This window comes from Sarcophilus harrisii, chromosome 2 (assembly GCF_902635505.1).
Source record: "Sarcophilus harrisii chromosome 2, mSarHar1.11, whole genome shotgun sequence".
Taxonomy (NCBI): domain Eukaryota; kingdom Metazoa; phylum Chordata; class Mammalia; order Dasyuromorphia; family Dasyuridae; genus Sarcophilus; species Sarcophilus harrisii.
In genome coordinates, this window is record NC_045427.1 from 235,729,156 (window position 1) to 235,749,605 (window position 20,450).

Consider the following 20,450-nt stretch of genomic DNA (forward strand, 5'->3'; position numbering starts at 1 on the left):
GTATGACTCTGCCTCACTTAAATTCAATTCATTCTCAAGACATCACCCCATGATGTCACCGGCCCTCTTCAAAAATGGAGGACAAACAATTAAATGCTTAGTGTGTGCCAGGATTGTGCTAAGAGCCCAGATACAAAAATCACAAATACCCCCTCCCTCCCACACACGGAGTCAGTGCTCTCAAGGAACAAACATTCTGGTGGAGGTGACAACATGTTACTATGGAGACACATACAAGGTATTTGAAAATAATTGGAAAGGGGAAAGTCCTATCAATTATGACATAATGCTTCTTTTCTATAACTATCCTTTAGAAAAATTCATTTGTGATTTGATTTTGACTTTTAAAAGCTAATGAATTATTTATAAGGTCTGAAAGAGAAGTTAGAGAAAAAATTATATGGCAAGTGATACTCTGATGGTATGTGAGTGTTAGCCAGCTAGCTGACACAGTGGATAGAATGCCACATCTGGAGTCAGAAGGACTTGAATTCAAATATAACCTCACACTTACTAGCTGTATGAGTCTGAGCAAGTCATTTAAGCCAGGTTTCTCATCCATAAAATGAGTTGAAGAAGGAAATGGAAACCACGCCAATATCTTTGCCAAGAAAACCTCAAATAGGGTTACAAAGAGTCGGACACAACTGAAATAACCGAACAACAACATGTGAGTGCTATCTTTTGTTGATTCTACCTCTGTGTAAAAGATAGCAGCCATCCAGAAACATTTAGGAGGCCTTGGAACAGAAAGCATAGCCCACAAGAAGCACAGAATGGGCAGCACCAGTGTCAGAATGGAAGCTGAAACCATGTGGTTTAGGATGATCATGAAGTAACAGAGCATTTCAGATTTGGACTCGATCAGTTTGTACAGCTCCAAAGTCAACTTCACCATCCGGGGGAGATTCTTGTAGAACTTATCAGCCTCTTCAAGCTCACTGTCATAAAAAACCCTGAAAGAAAGAACCAATCCATTTGGAACAAAATGAGAACATTCCCTAGGTAGCTGCTAGAGAGGAGACACAGAGCAGTACAAAAGGGTACCAGGTTTGGAGTTATAACACATAGGTTTGAGTTGTAACTATAAAACTTACTGTATGACCTTGGCTAGGTGACTCCATATTTTCAAGCTTCATCTATGAAATAGGTATAATAATGCTGCTACTGCCTACCTCATAAGAGACACTGTAAAACTGGAAGTAACAGATAAGCTGCTTTCAATGAGAAGCAGGAAAAAATTCTAGATTCAAATTCTAACTCTTCTACTTAATGCAAAGTTGGTTATTGTCCTTCATTGTCGAAGTGAACCAAAAGGGCATCACTATTTTAGTTGAGTTGCAGTGTGTCTGACTATGGCTGATCGGACCAATATGAGCTTAGTATGCTCTGTCACAAATTAGACATAAATAGTCTCCATGAACATTTGGGGGAGCTTCTCTAACTTTGTGCATCTTCTGTTTCTTCTGAGTTAATTCAATTCTACTTTACTTATAGAGCACAGAGCCTTCTCTAATGAAGGGATGTCATGATGGACATTCCTGTACCAGTGTCTCCCATATCATATAACCAATTCTAAAGTTCTTAAGAGAGATCTTTGGGAGTGTCCTTGTATGACTTTTTCTGACCACCTTGTAAGCGCTTGCCCTATGTGAGTTCTCCATAAAACAGTGGATAAGGCATTTCCTCTCATCTGTAAAATGAGGCTATCTAACTAGATGATTTTGAAAATCCCTTTCAATTCTAATTTAAAATTTCTAATACTAACTGCAGATGCAGATGTGCCCTGATTTAAGAAGACCTAAGATCTAAAAATCTTTTTTTAAAGAAGAAAGATTATAACCCAGAGGTAATTATCCATTTCAGCTTCCTTAAGGCATTTAAACTGTGTAATTTATAAAAACCCTATTTGCTCAAAATGTTTACAGCACATATTTAATGATTATTTGAGACACAGCATAGCAGATAAATGACAAGTCTTAAAGCCAGGATTCTGAATTCATATCCTGCCTCTGACATGCTCATACAAGTAACCTTAGGCCAGAAACTTAATTGTTCAAAGTTCTGATGGTAGAAAGAATTTCTTCACTGGGGAGTTGTCTGAACCAATGAAATCATAGTTCCAGTCCCTGACAAAGACTACTTGCTTCTGGTTTCTTAGGGCATATAGTTTACCTCTTTAACCCAAATAGAATGGTTTGGACTGCCCTCACTGAATAAGAGCAGGTAATCTCATTGATTATGGATTATAAATAGCTCTTGCATTTTCCTTAAGAACTCTGCTCCATGCTATGACCAACCATAATTACATGTTCTGAGAATGAAGTATGCTCCCCACCTCCCAATATTGCAGTGATGGATTCAAGATAGAGAATGAGATCTCCATTTTCAGATATGGACAATGTGAGATTTTATTTTGCTTTACTATATGTTTTTAATAAAGGTTTTGTTTTGTTTTTTCCATTTTGGAGGCAGCAGATGAGAAGAAAAGAGAAAGAAGAGAAAACAAATGCTTGTTAATTAGAAAATAATATAGGAAGGTGTAAAGGCTGAAACTCTGAGTAGGTGCACTGCAATCAGATAATTGAGCACTTAAGGCTAATTACTTATTGGATAATACTCTATTAGTATATGCTTAGAAAATGGCTCTTCCCACTATTCTGTGCTGGCTCCATCTTTTGGTATATTGTAGGATGGATTAGGGGGTGGAGTAAGACAAGCCAGAGTCATTTTTGTGGTGGACGAAGAGAAGGGAGGTTGTGGAGAGCTTGTGTCCATTCCCTTCACTTCTCCCCCTAAAGACCAAGAATAAAGATCAAGGACTTTTGCTTATCCTGACTCCAGCTCATTCTAAGGCATCCAGGGTGCTAACCCGGACTTCACAGGAAGGAAGGGGAAACAAGAAAGAAAGGAAGGAGGAGTAAGGAAAGAAAGGAAGAGAACAGGAAAAGGAAACTGAAGGAAAGAAAAAAAGTATTCTTGCCTTTTAAGGAGTAAATCTCCAGCTGTTAAAAATGGGAATGGAGTTTTTCTCATAGGTCTGGTGACTCTTTTCTTCTTCTGCCCCAGTGAGACAGTAACCAACTCTTTGCCTTCTGATAAGGAACTTCTTTGCTGAGATCGCATTGAGCTGCTGTAGGATAGGCTGGCTCCTTGACAAACAAGTTCTGAAACTGACTGTTCATATTCATCTTTCTCACTCAGATTTCCCTCATCATCACTTGCATGGTCATCACCCATCTCTGAGAGTTCCCTAGGTCCCCTAAATGTCACCAAAAAGAATCCACAAGACACCAAAACTTTTTTAAATAAATATATTAAAGTCACATGGAACAAATTTCAATCATCAGAAAATCCCATTAGGTATTTGTAATCATTTGGTTAGGGCTGAACTGAGATTTATATTTGCTCTACCTATGAAGAGAAGATTTACTGAACAAATTGTTAGTGTAAAAACTGAATTCATTTTCATTTAAACAATTTGTTTATAAACCATATTTTTCTGTTCTTTAAAGCAAGTCTTCCAGAAATGTTAGTAGACAGGCTTTTGTTAATTTGATGTAGTCAAAGTACTTGGCATGTGATAAGCATTTACTGAATGGTTGTTGATTGATTAATTAGGAGAAAAATTGAGGGTCTAAGAGTCAAAACATTGTATGACAATAGTCAAATCATATATTCCCTTGGGATCTCAGTTCCTTCAGGTATAAAAGGATGGGTTTAGAGGTAACTGTCTCTAAGGACCTTCCACTTCTGATATTCTGTCATAAATTATAAAGAATTTTCTATATTTTTTTTACTAACAAAATTACCTTCCAATCATTTAGTTTATTTAAATCTTGTCAATTACCAGATTAAAATCAATTTGGATTATCTATTTGTTTTTTTAACTGGTGACAGGTTACAGTGCAAATGGAAATAAAAACAAGAAAATGTAATGATAATAAACAAATAACCCCAGAGAAGAGATAAGAAAATGCACTTCTCTCTCCCTCTGCCCCCATCTTTACAGAGATGGAAGACCATGGTTATAGTACTGATTGCCATTTAGCTTATTTGAGGTATTGATTAATTTTGTTGAGCTGATTTCCCCATCCCCCCTCTTCATCATATGGAATGACTTTCTGGGAAGAGAAGGGGAAAGGATATATTCAGAAATTAAAGTAATGTAAAACAGACTATCAATTTTTTAAAACTAGGTTTCAGGTTAAATTAGGGTAAATTATTTTTGTACATATTTAAGCCAAATATTTTTTGGCTGAGGGGTCAGTGTGATGACTCCAGCAAAAATATGCTGATCAAAACATTATTCTGACTGCAAGGCAACATTTTGACCTTAATAGACTCTAAACTGTCATCAAAGCTTTTTCACCTGAGTACTATGGTCTCCTCAAATGATTGCAAGTCTTCTCCAGTTGGGGGATGCCCCATTGATGATGGCAGATCCTCAAGGTCATTCTTGGCAAAGTCCTTCCCCTCTCCAGCCTGTAACTGAAACTCTTCCCTTGGTGATTGTTGACTTGAAGTATCTTTATCTCTACAATGATCCCCTGGAGGAATCACTGCCTCTTCTGACTCATTTGGTAACTGTGCGTTGTCCCTATAGTGCTCAGATAACCCAGCTTCAGGTAACCCCTGGTCTTCTGCTCCTGTCTTCCTTTCCTTTATTTTGACAAGTGTGGTTTTCTGTTCCTCCTGAAGCTTTAAATGGTAGTATCTCAAAATATTCTCTTTGGTAGCTTTTTCCCCCTACAATGACATTTTACAAATAAAACATGGTAATTGGTTTCCATTAACAGGAACTAGAGATACCATTTCCCACACTGGTGTATTCCCAAAGGACATTCTCTATGTCATGAATAGGCCAATTCCTCATCACCCTTCAGATTTTCTTCTTAAGGCTAGTTTCCAACTATGTTATAACAATTAGAAGAATAGTAGCTAAAAATGTATATAGTACTTTAAGGTTTGAAAAGTCCTTTACATGCATTATCTCATTTGATCCTCATAAACTCTTGAGATAGGTGCTATATTACTTTTGTTTTACAAAGAAAGACGCTGTGGCAGAGGAAAGTTAATGACTTAACCAGCTAGTATCTGAGCCAGGATTCTCAATCAGGTTTTCCTAATTTCCAGTTTAGTGCCTTCTCTTACATAATACCTAGTTGCCACATGTAACCCTCCCTGATTTTCTCAACCCAAAATGATCTATCCTTTCTATAATGTCTCAGGGTACCTTGTCTGGATCTTTCTTTTAACCCCATCACTCTCTTCTTTGCATTATTTTATTTACCTGAATCCCCTTGCACTGACAGACTATATGTTCTTTGAGGGAAGGGACTGGACTCTTGTTTAACTAAAGTGATATGGTTGAACAGGTGCTAGATTTAAGATCAAAGGATCTGCTTCCTAATTTTAGCTCTTCTATTTAATGCCTTATGTGACCACAGGCAAGTAACTGAAACTTCTGAAACTCATTATCCTTATCTGAAAAAATGAGGACATTGAATTAGATAATCTATAGAAGATTCCTTTGAGTTCTAAATGGATGAATTTGTTTCATTTTTTGTTTTTGTGTCCCTAGCACCAAGTGTAATGATTTTTACTAGTAAGTATTTAATGTTTTTTTTTTTAATCAAACTCTTTGAACACTCACAGTGCATCCAAAAAGTTCCAACAATTTGCTTTGGTGGGGGGAGAATTCCTTTCCCTGAAGAAAAGGACCATTTAAGTTAAAGACACCAAGAGAACACCTCACTTTTCTCTCCGACACTTATCAGAGGTTGCTGGTTGCACCTAATGGGAGCAATGGTTTTTGTTAAGCTTTTGATCTGAACATGCAGAAATCCATGCAAGGGGAAGAGTGACAATGACCTGGTGGAGATCTCACAAAAGACATGAATCATTAGCCAGACTGTGGAATGATATGTCTGAGCTGAATGACTCAAAGAACCTGTCATCATTCAAGAATCGCCTCTTTAGAGACTCTGGTTCCTTACCTTACTGAGCCTTCTCAGTAGCATGCACCGCTCCATCCTCAACACAGTGGCTATTTCCCAACTTTCTTTGTACAGGGAGTGCACTGCTGCTGTGGTGTCCTCCAGCAGCACTTTGCCAAAGACCCATGAAAATTTGATGATATTGATTATTCTCTGCATTAGAATTTCTGTAAAGTAGAAGAGAAAATCAGGAGGGAAGAACAAATCAAACCTCCAAATATTTATGTAACAAAGCCCCATTATATGTATTTCATAGACTTATAGTAGTACTGAGAGTCAATGTAAAATTTAACATAGCCCAGCTAATTATGGAGGAAAACCTCCTTGGATATCAGGACTTTACATTTATCTCTGATACCTACCCTCTTCTTAAAGCATCTTTTTTCTCTTTCTATGAGAAAGAGAATCCCTTATATGGATACCAGTATATCTACCTGGTTCATGCAAGCTTCCATTTTCTTCCTTACATTTCTCCAGACTTCTGTCTTTTGATCCTATAGAAGATAGATATCCCCTGGAATCATCTTTTATCCTTTATTATCAAAGATTTAGTTCCATGATATTATAGGAGATATATGTCTGTGGGAGTATTGGGGCATAAATATTGCTAGTAGCTAGGAATGATTCTCAAACCTAGATGAATGTAACATATTTGGAATTTCACTAGGGAAATGGCACCCAATAATATAATTCTGTTTTCAGATCATATCAAGACTAAAACCTTTCAAATTTTTATATTAATTTACCATTTGTTCTGAAATAACTTATCTGTGATGGATGCTTTTCTAGGCAAAGATCTGAAAAATTAAAAACTACATACTTTGTAATTTTTTAAATCTTCAAGATATGAGAAAATGCAACTCTTTCCCTTCTTTGTAGAAGTGAAGGATAAGAGTATGCAACATTGTATATATTGTTAGATGTGGTTGATGTCTTTGTTAGTTTCTTCTTCTTCTTCTTTTTTTTTTTTTTTTTTTGCTAGGTTGGTTTGTTTTCCTATTTCTTCTTTATTTTATGTCATAAGTAATGATTTTCCAGGTAGAGATAGGAAAGGATGTAATTCAAAATGCAGGTGATATAAAAGTAAATCGTACATATAATTATTTTATATTCATAAGTTTATATTATAATAAAATAAATAAAATATTATTATAAATTATGTAACACATATGTATATAATTTGTAAATAACATTTTAGAAATATTTCTAAGGTTCCTTCAGATCTATAATTTTCTGAAACTCAAAGCTATAACTATGGTGTTAAACAGATTTGCCAAATTTGATGACCCGGCAAGTGCCTCAGATGAATAAATTATCCTTTAAAAAAATTCCACTTTTTATAATGGGCACCAACTTAGTAATAATAATAATAAAAACAGCCACAGAATTCCTATTGGTTGTGATGTAATCCTTCCTAGAGTCCAATCTATTCATTGCTAATTCACAAATCAAAAATGACAACTGTTTAATTTCAGTTGTTCTTCTTAAACCAGTGATCTATCAAAGCTATCACAGTTCTCTATTTTGGAATGAATGGATACCTCTTTGACACTGTGGATCCCATTCTTCCCTCTTTTCTTCTGTCCTGAATGTCATTTCATCTTGCTTCCACAGCCTGAGAGCTGATGCAGAATTATTTGCCCAGGCATCATAAGCAAGCTGGAGAGAGACATACACACACCAAGACAGACATACAGACAGACAGACCGAGAGAGAGACAGAGAGACAGACAGACAGACAGACAGAGAGACAGAGAAATCCTCTGTTTTATCTCTCTTTGGCAGTTTCAACAAACATCAATCTCATCTATATTCCCTCCTTTTATTTTTAAGCCACAAGATCTAATCAGAAACCTTTCTAACTGTATGATCTGGTTGTCAAGTCTTAAGCAATTTGAAACAGACAAATTGAAAACAATAAAGTGAGATAGAAAATCGATGTCATATTTGTTCCAAGTAATTTCCTCTTAGAAAAGAAATGATCTTAAGGAACAGGTCTTGAATTTTAAAATATTTTTAAAGTTCTACTCAGATATTTACACACCATAGTAAATTAAAATTCTCTGGGTGATCCTGTGACATGTTCCAAAGAAAACCCAGAAATATTAACTACAGAAACTATGGGAAAATGAATGGCAAATGAACAAGGTGCAGCATTTTACAATGGAAAGTGATAGATCTGGAATCAGAAGACCTGGGTTCAAAGCCCAACTTTGTTGACTATTTTTTATTGTTGTCTTGGAAAAGTCACCTGAGGATTTTTCTCAAGTGCTCAATTTCTTCCTTAAAAAAATGAAGGAGTTATACCAAATTCACTCTCAGACCCATTTATAGCCCTATGAATTTGAAAGGAGGCACATAAATGATAAATACTTTAAGAAGAGAGTACATTAAATGAACTATTGGTTCCTTCAAATAAACTAAGTTTTTTTGATATCACTGAAAATGAGGGAGAAGAGAATGAATATTTGAGTAGTTTATAATCAACAATGCCAATTGCTAAACAAAGTGTGAAGATGAGATCATGAGGAATGGTCAGTGGATATAAGAAGTGAGACATCAGTAATGACTGTAGAGAGTCAAAGTGACCAAGTCAGAATAAAAGTTAAATTACACAGGGTCAAGGAATGAAAAGGTGGCAGAGGAAGCATCAAGGTTAGACTGCTCTTCAAAAAATTTGAGACAGAACAAAGGTTTGAAAGAGTAAAGAGTTGAAGTAAGCCTTTTTTTCCCAAATGATTAAAAATTCACATTTTTATGACACTTTAAGATTTATGAAGCACACTTCTATCCATATCCATGAGATATAAGTAGTACAAGTGTTATTATGCATAGTTTAAAGTACTATATCACTTAAGGTTCCACAACTGGCAAACATCACAGACAAGACATTTTCCTTGTACCAAATCTAGTACTCAGGGCATGATGCCATGTTGGCTTTCCTTGCCTTTTAATATAGGAAAGACAGAAACATTTTTGTGCTTTAGTCTCCCCTTTATTTTGCATAGATCAATGCAATCCACAGTTCCTGTATTGTAGGGCAAATGATTTACAATGAGAGGAACCGGCCAGTGACTTCCTTTAATGAAAAACTAGGATTTCTTTTCCAATTGAACCTTGTTTTCCAAATATCTAGCAGACTGCCTCAAACTGAAAAGATGTATTTCAGTTCCATGCCCTGATTACAAATAAACACATGCAAAGATCTGGAATTGTGGACTTCTTAAGCAGCAATTCTCTTCATATTAAAACAATGAACACATAATGAAAACCTGCAATGAAGTCCCTTGCCATATTGTTTATGTGTAATATGTATGTCAACTCATTTTTCCATTACACAGTGATAGATATACACTGTGGCAGCCTGATATGGCACAAAGAGCACTGGGGTTAGATTGCTAGGACCTGAATTCAAAGCCTAGCTCTGGGTTCTGCTGTTTCCACTTGTACAATCAACTTTGTACAACTTTGCCAAGCCTCAGTTATCTATAAAATGAGATGGTTAACCAATATCTGAGATTTAGAGCCAATGTAAAGACCTTAAAGGACATTTAGTTCAATCCTTTCCTTTTTCAGATAAGGAACTAAGATAAGTGACTTCCAAGGTGACAGAGGGCAGTAAGTGCAAAGCCAGTATATCAGCCCAGATCCTTTGACTACAAATCTAGTGTTCATTCCACTGAACATCTATGATGTTCTGATCTCACCATGACATGGTACTTATAGCATGAGTTATAATAAGAATAATGGATTTAGAATTAGAGGACCTGGATTCAAATCCTGATCCCGATACTTTCTAGATATGTTCTTGAACAAGTCATTTAATATCTCTGTATCTCAGTTTTCTCATTTATAAAATGGAAGGAAGGAAGGAAGGAAGGAAGGAAGGAAGGAAGGAAGGAAGTTAAGGAAGGGAGGGAGGGTGAGAATCTCAAGGAATAGGAAGGCAGAAGTAAGATAGTTCCTATTCTCCAGGAACTTAATTCTTTAATAGGGAGAGATAATACCTGTAGGAGAAGAATTAGGACAGTTAATTGATAGGCCCTTTGAGGGATAGAAATGATATTAGCACTGTCTATTTTACAGGATTATTATCAAAAAAGTATTTTATGAATCTTAAAACATCATTAGTGAGTTGTTATTAACAAAAATAACAAATCAGTATTGTAATGAGACTATTACATTTGGATAATTCAGGGGCCTCACTCAACAAAGATACCTGGAAGGCAGTTTTAGGCTTTGGAAATGCTTCTTTCTTTTTTTCTTCATTTACTTCTTCTTCTTCTTCATTATCAGATTCAAAGAGGCTATAGCTCCCATCCTGAATCACTTAAAACAATTCAACAGGATAAAAGAATATATACCTTTGTCTCTGTGTACACATGTCAGTAAAGTTTATAACAAAGGTCAAGTACTATCTAAAATCTGTCTTATTCTAGTGATGTTACAAGACATTTCATTTTTATGAGACTAACTTCTTCCTGATACAGTCTGAAATCTCAGACCTTCTCATGTAGCCTGAGCTGCATTTGTACTGGTGCATTGAATTATTCCCTAGGGAAGTTGGGGGTGGGGGTGGGGGGGAATGAGCATGGGAGGAAGGGGAGGGAAATGTGCTTTTCTGTGTCATTTATCACCACAGCTTGTTATTTATAGCATAGAAAGCCTCCATTCATTGCTCCTTTCTTGGGACAATCAGATTGCAGATTTTCTATAGCTATCAAAAAATGAAATACTGTCCATTTGTATCTAAAATACAACCCATCTACCTAGGGCATGAGTTATAATAAATAATATGTATTTATACAAATATAAGGGGTTTTCTCTGTTATCTACACTTTCTAGCTCAGGATCCTTTGCATAATATAGCATAGTATTTCCAGGGAGCTGACTAGGAATAGGGAATTTAATCTGCAACTATGGAACAAATCTGGTCCACAAGAAAATAATGATAATACTGAGGATAACAAACATTTATATAATATTTGTACCCTTTACCTCCGCCTCATTAGTTCTATGTAATAATCCATTATGCTCATTAGAATCTCAGTCAACTTACTAGAAGGATGCTTCACCCAAGGTTTCCACCAGTTCTCTTCTTTAATGTTCATTATGCTCCCATCATCTGCAAATATAGTTAAACTTCATTAGATAAGATACTACTCATTTAAAACTTAGAATAATTCCTCCCCAAAGAACTAAAGACTACCTTTGTTTTATCCATTAAAAAAAGATTGGTTTAATCACATGAATAGATTTACAAGATTTTAAAAAGTAACTTGACACAATTATTTTTAGTTACATTCATCACACATGACAATTAAAACTCATTCTTGCCTATTCAAAAAAGCAAATGTCCCTAGTATCTCTATTGGGCAATACTTTGCAAAACTACTTTGGATATTTTATACACTTTTAAATGGGGAAAGTACATTTTGTTAAATGATTTTTAAAAGATATCTTCTAAATTCAAATGTTACTAATATAGATTGTTCAATCTAACTAGTCTTAATTGGTGAGGTGAAATTATATACTCAATGTAACATTCGCCTAATAAAAAGAAATGTGACTAATCATCAAATAAAGACATGAATTCTTTTTTTTTTTTGATCTCCTAAGTTCAAGAGGAATCTATGAAATGAAAATTTAATTTTAGAAAAAATGTTCTATTCTTTGTTTAAACAAGCAAAAATTTCACATCTCATTTAGGTACCTGATCCTTTGAGGTTATATTTTGAGAAATCTCAGGATTGTAGTTGTCAAAGCAGCATTTGAATTTCTAGGATTAATTAACCAGCAAAAAGGAAGGGCCTCCCTCTGCTGGAGGCCCACAAGTACAGTAGAAATTGTTCCTCACTTGTACTTGGAAGAGTTAGATCTGTATCTCAACTGCCAAGCTCCTGGCTTAGGAGAATGACTTTTTTCCCCCCACTATATGTACAACTTTAGGCAAAATTATTTAACCCCTCTGGATCTCAGTTTCCCCCCTATGAAATGAGGAGTTTGGACCAGATGATTACATGGAGTCTTCCAGCTCTAACCCTACAATTCTATGGTTCAGAATTTATACTTCCAGCACTGTTTCAGAGGCAAATTTGTAAGTATATGAGGTCAGTGGAGAAGCTGCTCTAGTGTAGATCCATTGTCTGACATTTCTAGAGGTTTAAGTCTATCCCCTTTCTTACTCTTGGAGAAGAATGGCTTTATATGAGAGATGATTTAATTAATATTCTTAATAATCTTCAAGGATCACCTGGGACAGCTGAGTGTACTGATGATTTTATCCTTACCTTGTGTTTGTCTTGCTCCTGGCTGGGGAGAATAGCTGTCTTTAACCACTGAAGCATCAGGGGTCTTATCAGTCTGTTGCCTACTGTCAATTTTCTTCTGTTTCAATTTGATTTTCTCCATCCTGGAAATTTAAGACAAATTACAAGAATCCATCCTTCCCTACCCCAAACCCCACCTCTTCTCTACCAAATGGGCCCTATCTCCTGCCAAAACTTCTGAATGCTCCATGTTATTTTAGAACTTATTCTTTCTCTTGACTTGCTAAGGATGGAGGGAAGAAACTCCATAGAGCCTTTAAGGAAGGAATAGGCATTAGATCAGTAGAGAGAAGAGGGTAAGTTATTCCAGGGAGATCCATCATGGCAAATGGGGTTGCAGTGGAAATATGAAATAGCAATTATGGGTTTGTGGGTGAGGTGGGGAAGGGAGGACAGAACTGGAAGGAGAAAAGAGGTAGGAAAGGAAGAAGATCCAAATTATGGAATTATATAAGATTCCTAGGTTGGAAAAGCACTTCTTAGCATCCTTATCTACTGGTCAACTCATATTCAAATCTCAAATATAACAATCCACACTCAGAACATGGTCATTTTATTCAGCTTTATTGTTTGCTCTTCCTGTTAGTCATATTCAATAAAGTGAGGGGCAGAGTCACTTAAAGGAGGAGTATGGTGAAAAGGGTATCTAGATGGCACCATGGTGCACAGAATTCAGGGTCTGGAATCAAGAAGACTCATCTTTCTGAAGTCATTTAACAGGGTTAACCCTGTTTGCCTCAATTTCCTCATCTGTAAAATCAGCTAGAGAAGGAAATGGCAAACCACTCCAGTATCTCTGCTAAGAAAATCCCAAATTGGGTCAGGGAACAATGACTAAAAACAGTAGAACAAAGATAGAATGGTACAATGGATAGAATGTTGGATTGGGATCAAATCTTGACTCAGCTTTTTTTACCACCTATGGAATCTCAGGTGAAACACATTTACTCTCCTTGACTCAGTTTTTTCCTATATAATATGAAGAGATTCATCTCAGTGACCTCTAAGTTTCTTCCTGGCTCTAAATACATAATTATGAAGTAGAAAATGTATTGTCTGATAGAAATGGAGAAGGAGCAATGCAGAAGACCGGTCTCATGTGGTTGATTAATCTTTCCTATGTAGGAGCAGGATGTAAAGCATTGTTGGAAGAACATACTGTTTCATCATGAACAGTTTTGACGTTTCCTCTTCTTTTTCTCGGAGCACCAACAACTTTTTAAACTTCAAGTCAAACATCTCAGCTCCTCTAAGAAGGCAAAAAAACCCATTATGTTATTCCTACTATATGAAATCTAGCTGACTTACCTGGCATTCATCAAAACATGAAACAATTTTACCTTGTATTGGGAGAATGTCATCAGGAAAGACACTCATTGAGTAAGACAAGTGTAACTTAATGTAGCAGAAATGGCACTCTACCAAGAATCAAAAGACCCAGGTTCTGCTCCCAGCTCTACCACTAATTCACTACTTGACCTTGGGCAATCACTTCACTTTTCAGAAACCCAGTTTCTCTTTCTATAAAATGAAGTCATCCAAAATTGATCACTTTATAGTCATGTTATATATCTTTCCTCAACATGTATTCAACATATATTGAATCCAGTAGGAGTCAATTGAATGCCAGCTCTAAGATATGACAATACTCAATATTCTGAGATATACTCTGAAATATGACAATTCCCACCCTCTTCTCAGTGGCATGTTGCCCATGTACCTGGATGCTAAGATCTCAGTAACTTTTAGATCAGCCATTACATAAAGATGATAGTAACTTGTAAAAATCCTCCTCTGTATTAGCAGGAAGGTGAAACATATAGCATCCCATAGGATCCCAGCATCCTGTTCTGGAGGTTCACATTTTTCATCATCAGGAAAGGCTACACAAGAAAGAATGTTATTGTTTATAAGCATTTCTGTGAGGGCATAATAGAAATAATCTTGTCCCCTACTTCCACCCTCCTTCTTCTCTCAAAATAAGAATAGCCAAACTGATAGAAGAAATGGTACAAGAACAGATGAGGGAAAAGGGATCTGAACTCTTTAGAAGGCAGATATAGAAATTCAAGATGTCTTATAAAACTAAGAGTATAATAGTCTTCTCTTTCTCTCCCATTCCCAAAATCAAATTCATTTTCATCAAGTTGTCGAAGCAAAATTATAGTCCTTTTCTCTCTAAAGGGTCCTGTGCAACTAGTTGAACTGTTTGTAGTTAACATAGTCCCTTGAAGGATTATCACTGAGGAGTGTTCATTACACTGGTCAATCACTGGACAGATTTAGTGTCACATGATATGACCCTAGACCTGAAAGAGTCAACTTGATTGAAGATTTCCTCCATGGATAGATCAAGAAAATTATGCCTTTTTTTTCTTTTGTTTTGTTTTAATTATATATGACATTTTGGGACAGCTAGTTGGTGTAGTGGATAAAGCACTAGCCCTGAAGTCAGGAGGACCTGAGTTCAAATCTGGCCTCAGACACTTAATACTTTCTGTCTGTGTGACCTGGGCAAGTCACTTAACCCCAATTGCCTCAGCAAAAAAAAAAAAAAATGTATATGACATTTTAAAAAGCATATGATATTAATTACATGAAAGTAATTTAGGGAGAAGTTAAATAAGAATTACAAGAAAAATCATGCCAATTGCTGTACTGGACTACTTGTAGGTACATTTAATATGATCTCTATTGCTATGAGAAATATAACTCATATAGAGATGTGGATAAATGATTTGTACATTTCAAGCACTCCCTGAATATTCCCATAAACATACATGTCAAGATTGAAAAAAAAAATGAAGGTGTCAAATCTATTTAGTTGCTTTTATCTTTAGGAAGAAATTGAAGATAAAGTATTCTTGTGTGACCCTGGGCAAGTCACTTAATCCCAATTGCCTCAGCAAAAAAAATAAATAAATAAAAATAAAAAAATAAAAAAAGATAAAAGTATTCTTCTTTATTTCTTCCTTCCCCTCCATTCCCTTACCTTCCCCTTCCTCTTTCACACTCCCTTCCTTTTCCCCTTCCTTCCTTCCTTTCCCTTTGCTCTTCTTCCCTTCCTTTCTTTCTCCCTTCCTCTTTCCCTTTCTTTCTCTTCTTTCCTCTTTCTTCTTTCTTTCCTTTCTTCCTTTCACCTTCCCTCCTTCTTCCTTTCCTTCATTTCTCCCAAATTTGGGACCAATTTCTAGCTTGGTTTCTCTCCATATTTTTGTTTAGAACATGAATTGTACATAGTTAATCAAGCTTATATGAAGTTTTTGCCCAACTTCCTTAATCTTTTTTCTTTGAAAAGAGAAGGTGAGTACAATGGGATGGACATTTATACCAGAGATGACAGCAGTTAGCCAAGCATTCACACCAATGATGAGAAGAGCAAACTGGGTACTTACACAAGCTATAGCCTCTGATTGTACAGTATATGCTAAAACTGTGTACAAACCAGCAGTGGGAACTCAATAATCTCTCCAAGTAGGCACAAGCTCCGATCTACAGTCAGAAAAGAAACACAGGGAACATTCAGTACAGAATCACAAGATTTTAGAGCTGAAACGTGATCCCAGGAGTTGTTTATTTTAAAGCTAAACCAGATAGATATCTCTGTGTGATTCCTGCACTTGTCTTAGCAGCCACAGGGACTGACCAGGAATCAGAAAACCTGGGTTCAAGATCCTATTTTATCATTTGCTGCATGATCCCAACAAATAATTTAAGCTATGTGAGCATCACTTTTCTGTTTTATAAAATGGAGATAACGACAATTTTCCTTTCTCACAATAATCTTTGCAAGGTTATTGTAAGGATTAAGTAAAATAAGAAATATGAAATTCTAGTAATTGATCAAAAATCATTTATTAAGCACCATCTGTATTCAAGTTCTGTGCAAAGTGTTTATTGTTCAGTAATACCTAGACTTGTGATTTCATCTTTAGTGCAAATGATAGCCCCTCCATGTTTCCATCTACAGAAAAAAAGTTGCCACCTTGTGTCTGATCTTTTGGTTCTGAACTTCTTGACTATTAGCTAGGCTGGTTCTGAACGATAGACATCACTATGGATCTATCCATCACAGGGATGTCCTCAAAGTTGTTCCTGCTTGGTACAGAACTTACTGAAACCTATGTACCACTCTTTTAGCCTTCCAGAATCCAGGATCACCCCCAAGCTAGGATAAGGGTTTGGAGGAGCACTTTAAATGTCATTTAGAGTCAGAAATTTTTAATAATGGACTTTGAGAAGCAATATGGACACAGTACATAAAGATTTGGATTTGAAGCCATAGAAATTGGGTTCAAGTATTGCCTGTGGTATGTACTGACTATATAATCTTTGACAAATAACTTAATTTCTTAATTATCTAGAGAATTCTCTAAAACTACATGTTGCACATAAGGTTCTAGAAGGGGACCATATTCTTATCTGGAAGTTTTCTGTATCAGTGAAATCACAAATCCAATCCCTAATAATTATCTTTAATACTAGTTTCTAGTTTTCATTTGCTAATTCATAAATCATTCCACTTCCCACCCTATCATTTCTGTTTTTTCCCTACCATTATTCGAATTCATAGCATTTTGGTCTTCAAAGCTTCTTTAAGAAGTATATGCTGCATGATGACATTTTAGACATTACTTAGTGTTTTCTAGCTTAAAATGTTAGGATCCGTACTTGTGGTTTCATTGATTTGGGAACTCCCAGATAGCAAAACTCTATTGATGGAGATAAGCATTTTCTTTGAAATATATTATCTAATAGGAGTTGACTGTTATCACACTGAGAAGTTAAGTGTTTTGCCTAGTGAAGTTCTTGGTTAAATAGATGAAAAAGATGTTCTTTTAAGATCACTCTTCATATTTGTAATACACCTTCACTTTCTTAAAGTTTTAAGAAAGCTGAGCATTAAAACAAAAGAAGTAGGAGGCTATTTGAAGGTTCAAACATACACTTAAAAGGTTCTTCATGGCAATCACTAGAACAGCATATGTAATCAGATAATCCCACTTATGGAGAATAATTTTCACGGGTCTCAGCAGGAGGGCCCTTCCATGGAGCATGAAATAGAAAAAGGCTACCAGGTAGCCAGCACAGAGGATGTTGATTTGAGAAGTTCCTGTGAGGAAAACCAGGCAGAGTACAAACCAGAGGTGGTAGCTGAACACAATGACTTTAGCCATATCCAGGTAGGATCTAGAGAACAGAACAGTTGAGTGAAAATCTAAGTAGACATTTGGAATTTCATAGGGTAAGACTTTTTTAGCCTAAATGACCTCCAAGGTTTCTTCCAATGTTAAGATTCCATAGCTTTGGGAATCTGAGGGTTAGAAGGGGTCCTCCCTAATCTCTTTTTTAAGAGTTTCATTTCATGTAAATATTCAATCTCTTGTTGAACATGTCTATTTACTACAAAATGAGAAGTGGTATTATGTGGTGGAAAGAAAATTGTATCAAGAGAAGAACCAAGATTCAAATCTTGACTCTGATACTTACTAACATATCATTATGGGCAAGTATGTTCTCCTAGCTAAACCTTATTTTCCTCATCTGTAAAATGAAGAATTGAACAAAATGATTTCTAAGAAGGAAAGAACCCAAAAATATTCTCAAAAGTTAAATAAAAAAACCAAGAAGCATTAGAAAGCAATTTACTAAAAAGATGGGACTATAATTATAGCTAATAATTATAGGTAACATTGATATAGTGCTTTAAGATTTACAAAATATTTTATGTCTTTTCATTTTATCCTCATGGCAATCTTGTGTCATATATATTTGTATATATGCCAAATTTACATTTGAGGAAATTGAAGCTGAGATTAAGTGGCTTGCCCAGGGTCACACATTTAGTGTCTGAAACAGTATTAACACAGGTCTTTCTGACTCCAAGTTTGACACTATACTCATTCAGCTGCCTCTGTAGGACTAGATTACAGGAGAAGTCCAGAAAAAAAATTAAAAAAAAAAAAAACAACCCATTAGGAACAGGATGAACCAAGGAGGGAATAAAAAGCGAGCCACTCTTCTGCAGCCTCACTGGACTCTTACCGGGAGTAAATAAAGTTTGGTACTGTAGTGAATTGACTTAGGTCTTCAGGGACTAAATCCCGGCTTATCTCCACATTATCTCCTACCTGCATTCTCACAGAAGCCTTATTCTCATCTTCAAATACTTGCCACTGGAGAGAGGCAAAAAGCAGAAGCAAAAAATCATCTGTGAAGATATGAAGGAATGGAATTAGACTCATTGCAAGGTGGTCTGCTCCACATTTAAACAAGTGTTCATACAACAGTTCTACTGAAGTCACTATTCAGGGATCAAGTCCTTTAGGGCAGTAAAACTTTATACTTAAATAGAATCATTCATCCTCCCAAATCACTTTGTGAACTAATTCCCTTATCATCTTTCTTTTAAGAAAGGGGGGAAAAACACAAAAACACAAAGAAGTTGTTGTGCTTTTTCAACTAGCTACTAAGTAGGACAGCAGCAATATTACCAAAAGATAGAGTCTCAACTAGGGCAATAAAAGCAAAGGTTTGCCCAGGAAATAGAAATTTTAGAGAGTGCTGTTAGTACGCTGGTCTAATCCAACTACTAGTTTAGAAATAGATGAACTTAGCACCTAGTTCCAAGCAAAATAAGTTTTAAAAATGAATTTACCTGATAAGATTTATTCCCTACTGGCTACAGTAACCCAAGTTAGTTCCTCCCAATCCTGAACTGTTAATTCCCCACCAATCCTATTACTAGAGAGTCTCCCTAGAAATAGCCATGCAGTATCCTAGTACAAAAACTCCTCACCCTGTCCCTCATGTGTTTTATGATAATTATCCCAGATACAGTGTAGCTGGTTATGACTCTGGGTTTATGGATAAGAGTAGATTCCCTGCTCAAAATGCTTAACTCAGGAGCACAAAAAGCCAGCATGATTTGAACTGGACTTTGAGTTGACTGTCCTATCCTCAGCCCTACCATCAACTTTAACAGTACAATTTTCAAAGAAAGTAATAGATTGTGTGCATGGTGAGGAAGTTCAAAGAATTACAGTATTTTAGAATTAGAAGTAGAGTTTGTCTAGTACAATTCCTTAAATTTTCCAGTAAGAAACCTGAGGCTCCAAGAAAAAAGTGGTTGGCTCAAGGAGGCAGAGCTGGCTAGTGACAGAATCAGGGTTGCTCTTCTCATCAATCTACACTGACAGGGAAAATTTAGGGGATGGAGGAAAGGGGAAAGTATTAAGAGATGATGCTGGAAAAGGAATATGGAAAGCCCAAGGATACCACAAGATGAAATCAGGCGAGATGCAAGGCCCAGTTGATCTGAAGTCCCCTTTTGGACACTGGCATGCAGAAATATTAGCTACTCACGCAGCAAAAAACCAGCATCTGGTTTCTCGGCAAAATCGGGGAGATACAACCATTTAATGAGATTTGAGTGAATTGCTGGTCTCATGGATCTCCATGGGTAATCTGTAGAACAAGGAGTGATTTTCATATTATTACCATCATATTTTTTAATCACATCGAGTCATCATTCTTTAATGCAATTTTTTTGAGATAAAAGCCCATCTCTGATCTCTCATTATGGTGCATGTGTGGGGGAGCAGGATATGGGATCAAAGGATTTATTTAGAGCTATAAGAGACCATAGAGATTAAAAGATCATAATAGTATTTAGTATTTATCTTAATAGTATTTATTTAAAATTAGAAGGGACTTTGAAGCCATCTGGACCAAACTACTCATTTTACAAAGTGCTTTGTACGGAGTCACACAGGCAGTTAGTGACAGACACAGTGACAGAGTGACAGAAGTCCATTAACAACAGAGTTAAATCATCCAGATTAAAATTTCTTAACTTTTTATTGTGTCATGGACCCCTTTGGCACTCTGTCGAAGTCTCTGGAGTTCTTTCTCAGAATTACATTTTTAAATGCATAAACTAAAATGTGAAGAATTGCATAAAGACACCAAAAGAAAAAAGGATGAAATTTTTTCTCCCATTCAAATTGTCAGTCTGTGGACCCAAGGTTAAGAAAGCCTCTTATTTAAAAGAAAAAGATGTAGGTTCTCAAAACATGTGCCTGCAGAATACAAACCCTACCAGAGAGAAAAGGCTCCAAATA

At 36.0% G+C, this 20,450-nt stretch overlaps 1 protein-coding gene across 1 annotated transcript in view; it reads right to left on the reverse strand.

The window, feature by feature from the left end:
- Positions 1–20,450, reverse strand: part of LOC100930928 (piezo-type mechanosensitive ion channel component 2-like) — a 101,279-nt gene that overhangs the window by 33,219 nt on the left and 47,610 nt on the right. The window contains 11 exon segments of the mRNA XM_031949270.1: positions 698–956; positions 2,984–3,262; positions 4,373–4,749; positions 6,000–6,166; positions 12,289–12,410; positions 13,487–13,576; positions 14,048–14,210; positions 15,723–15,819; positions 17,274–17,517; positions 18,373–18,538; positions 19,693–19,794. Coding sequence (XP_031805130.1) covers positions 698–956; positions 2,984–3,262; positions 4,373–4,749; positions 6,000–6,166; positions 12,289–12,410; positions 13,487–13,576; positions 14,048–14,210; positions 15,723–15,819; positions 17,274–17,517; positions 18,373–18,538; positions 19,693–19,794 — 2,066 coding nt within the window.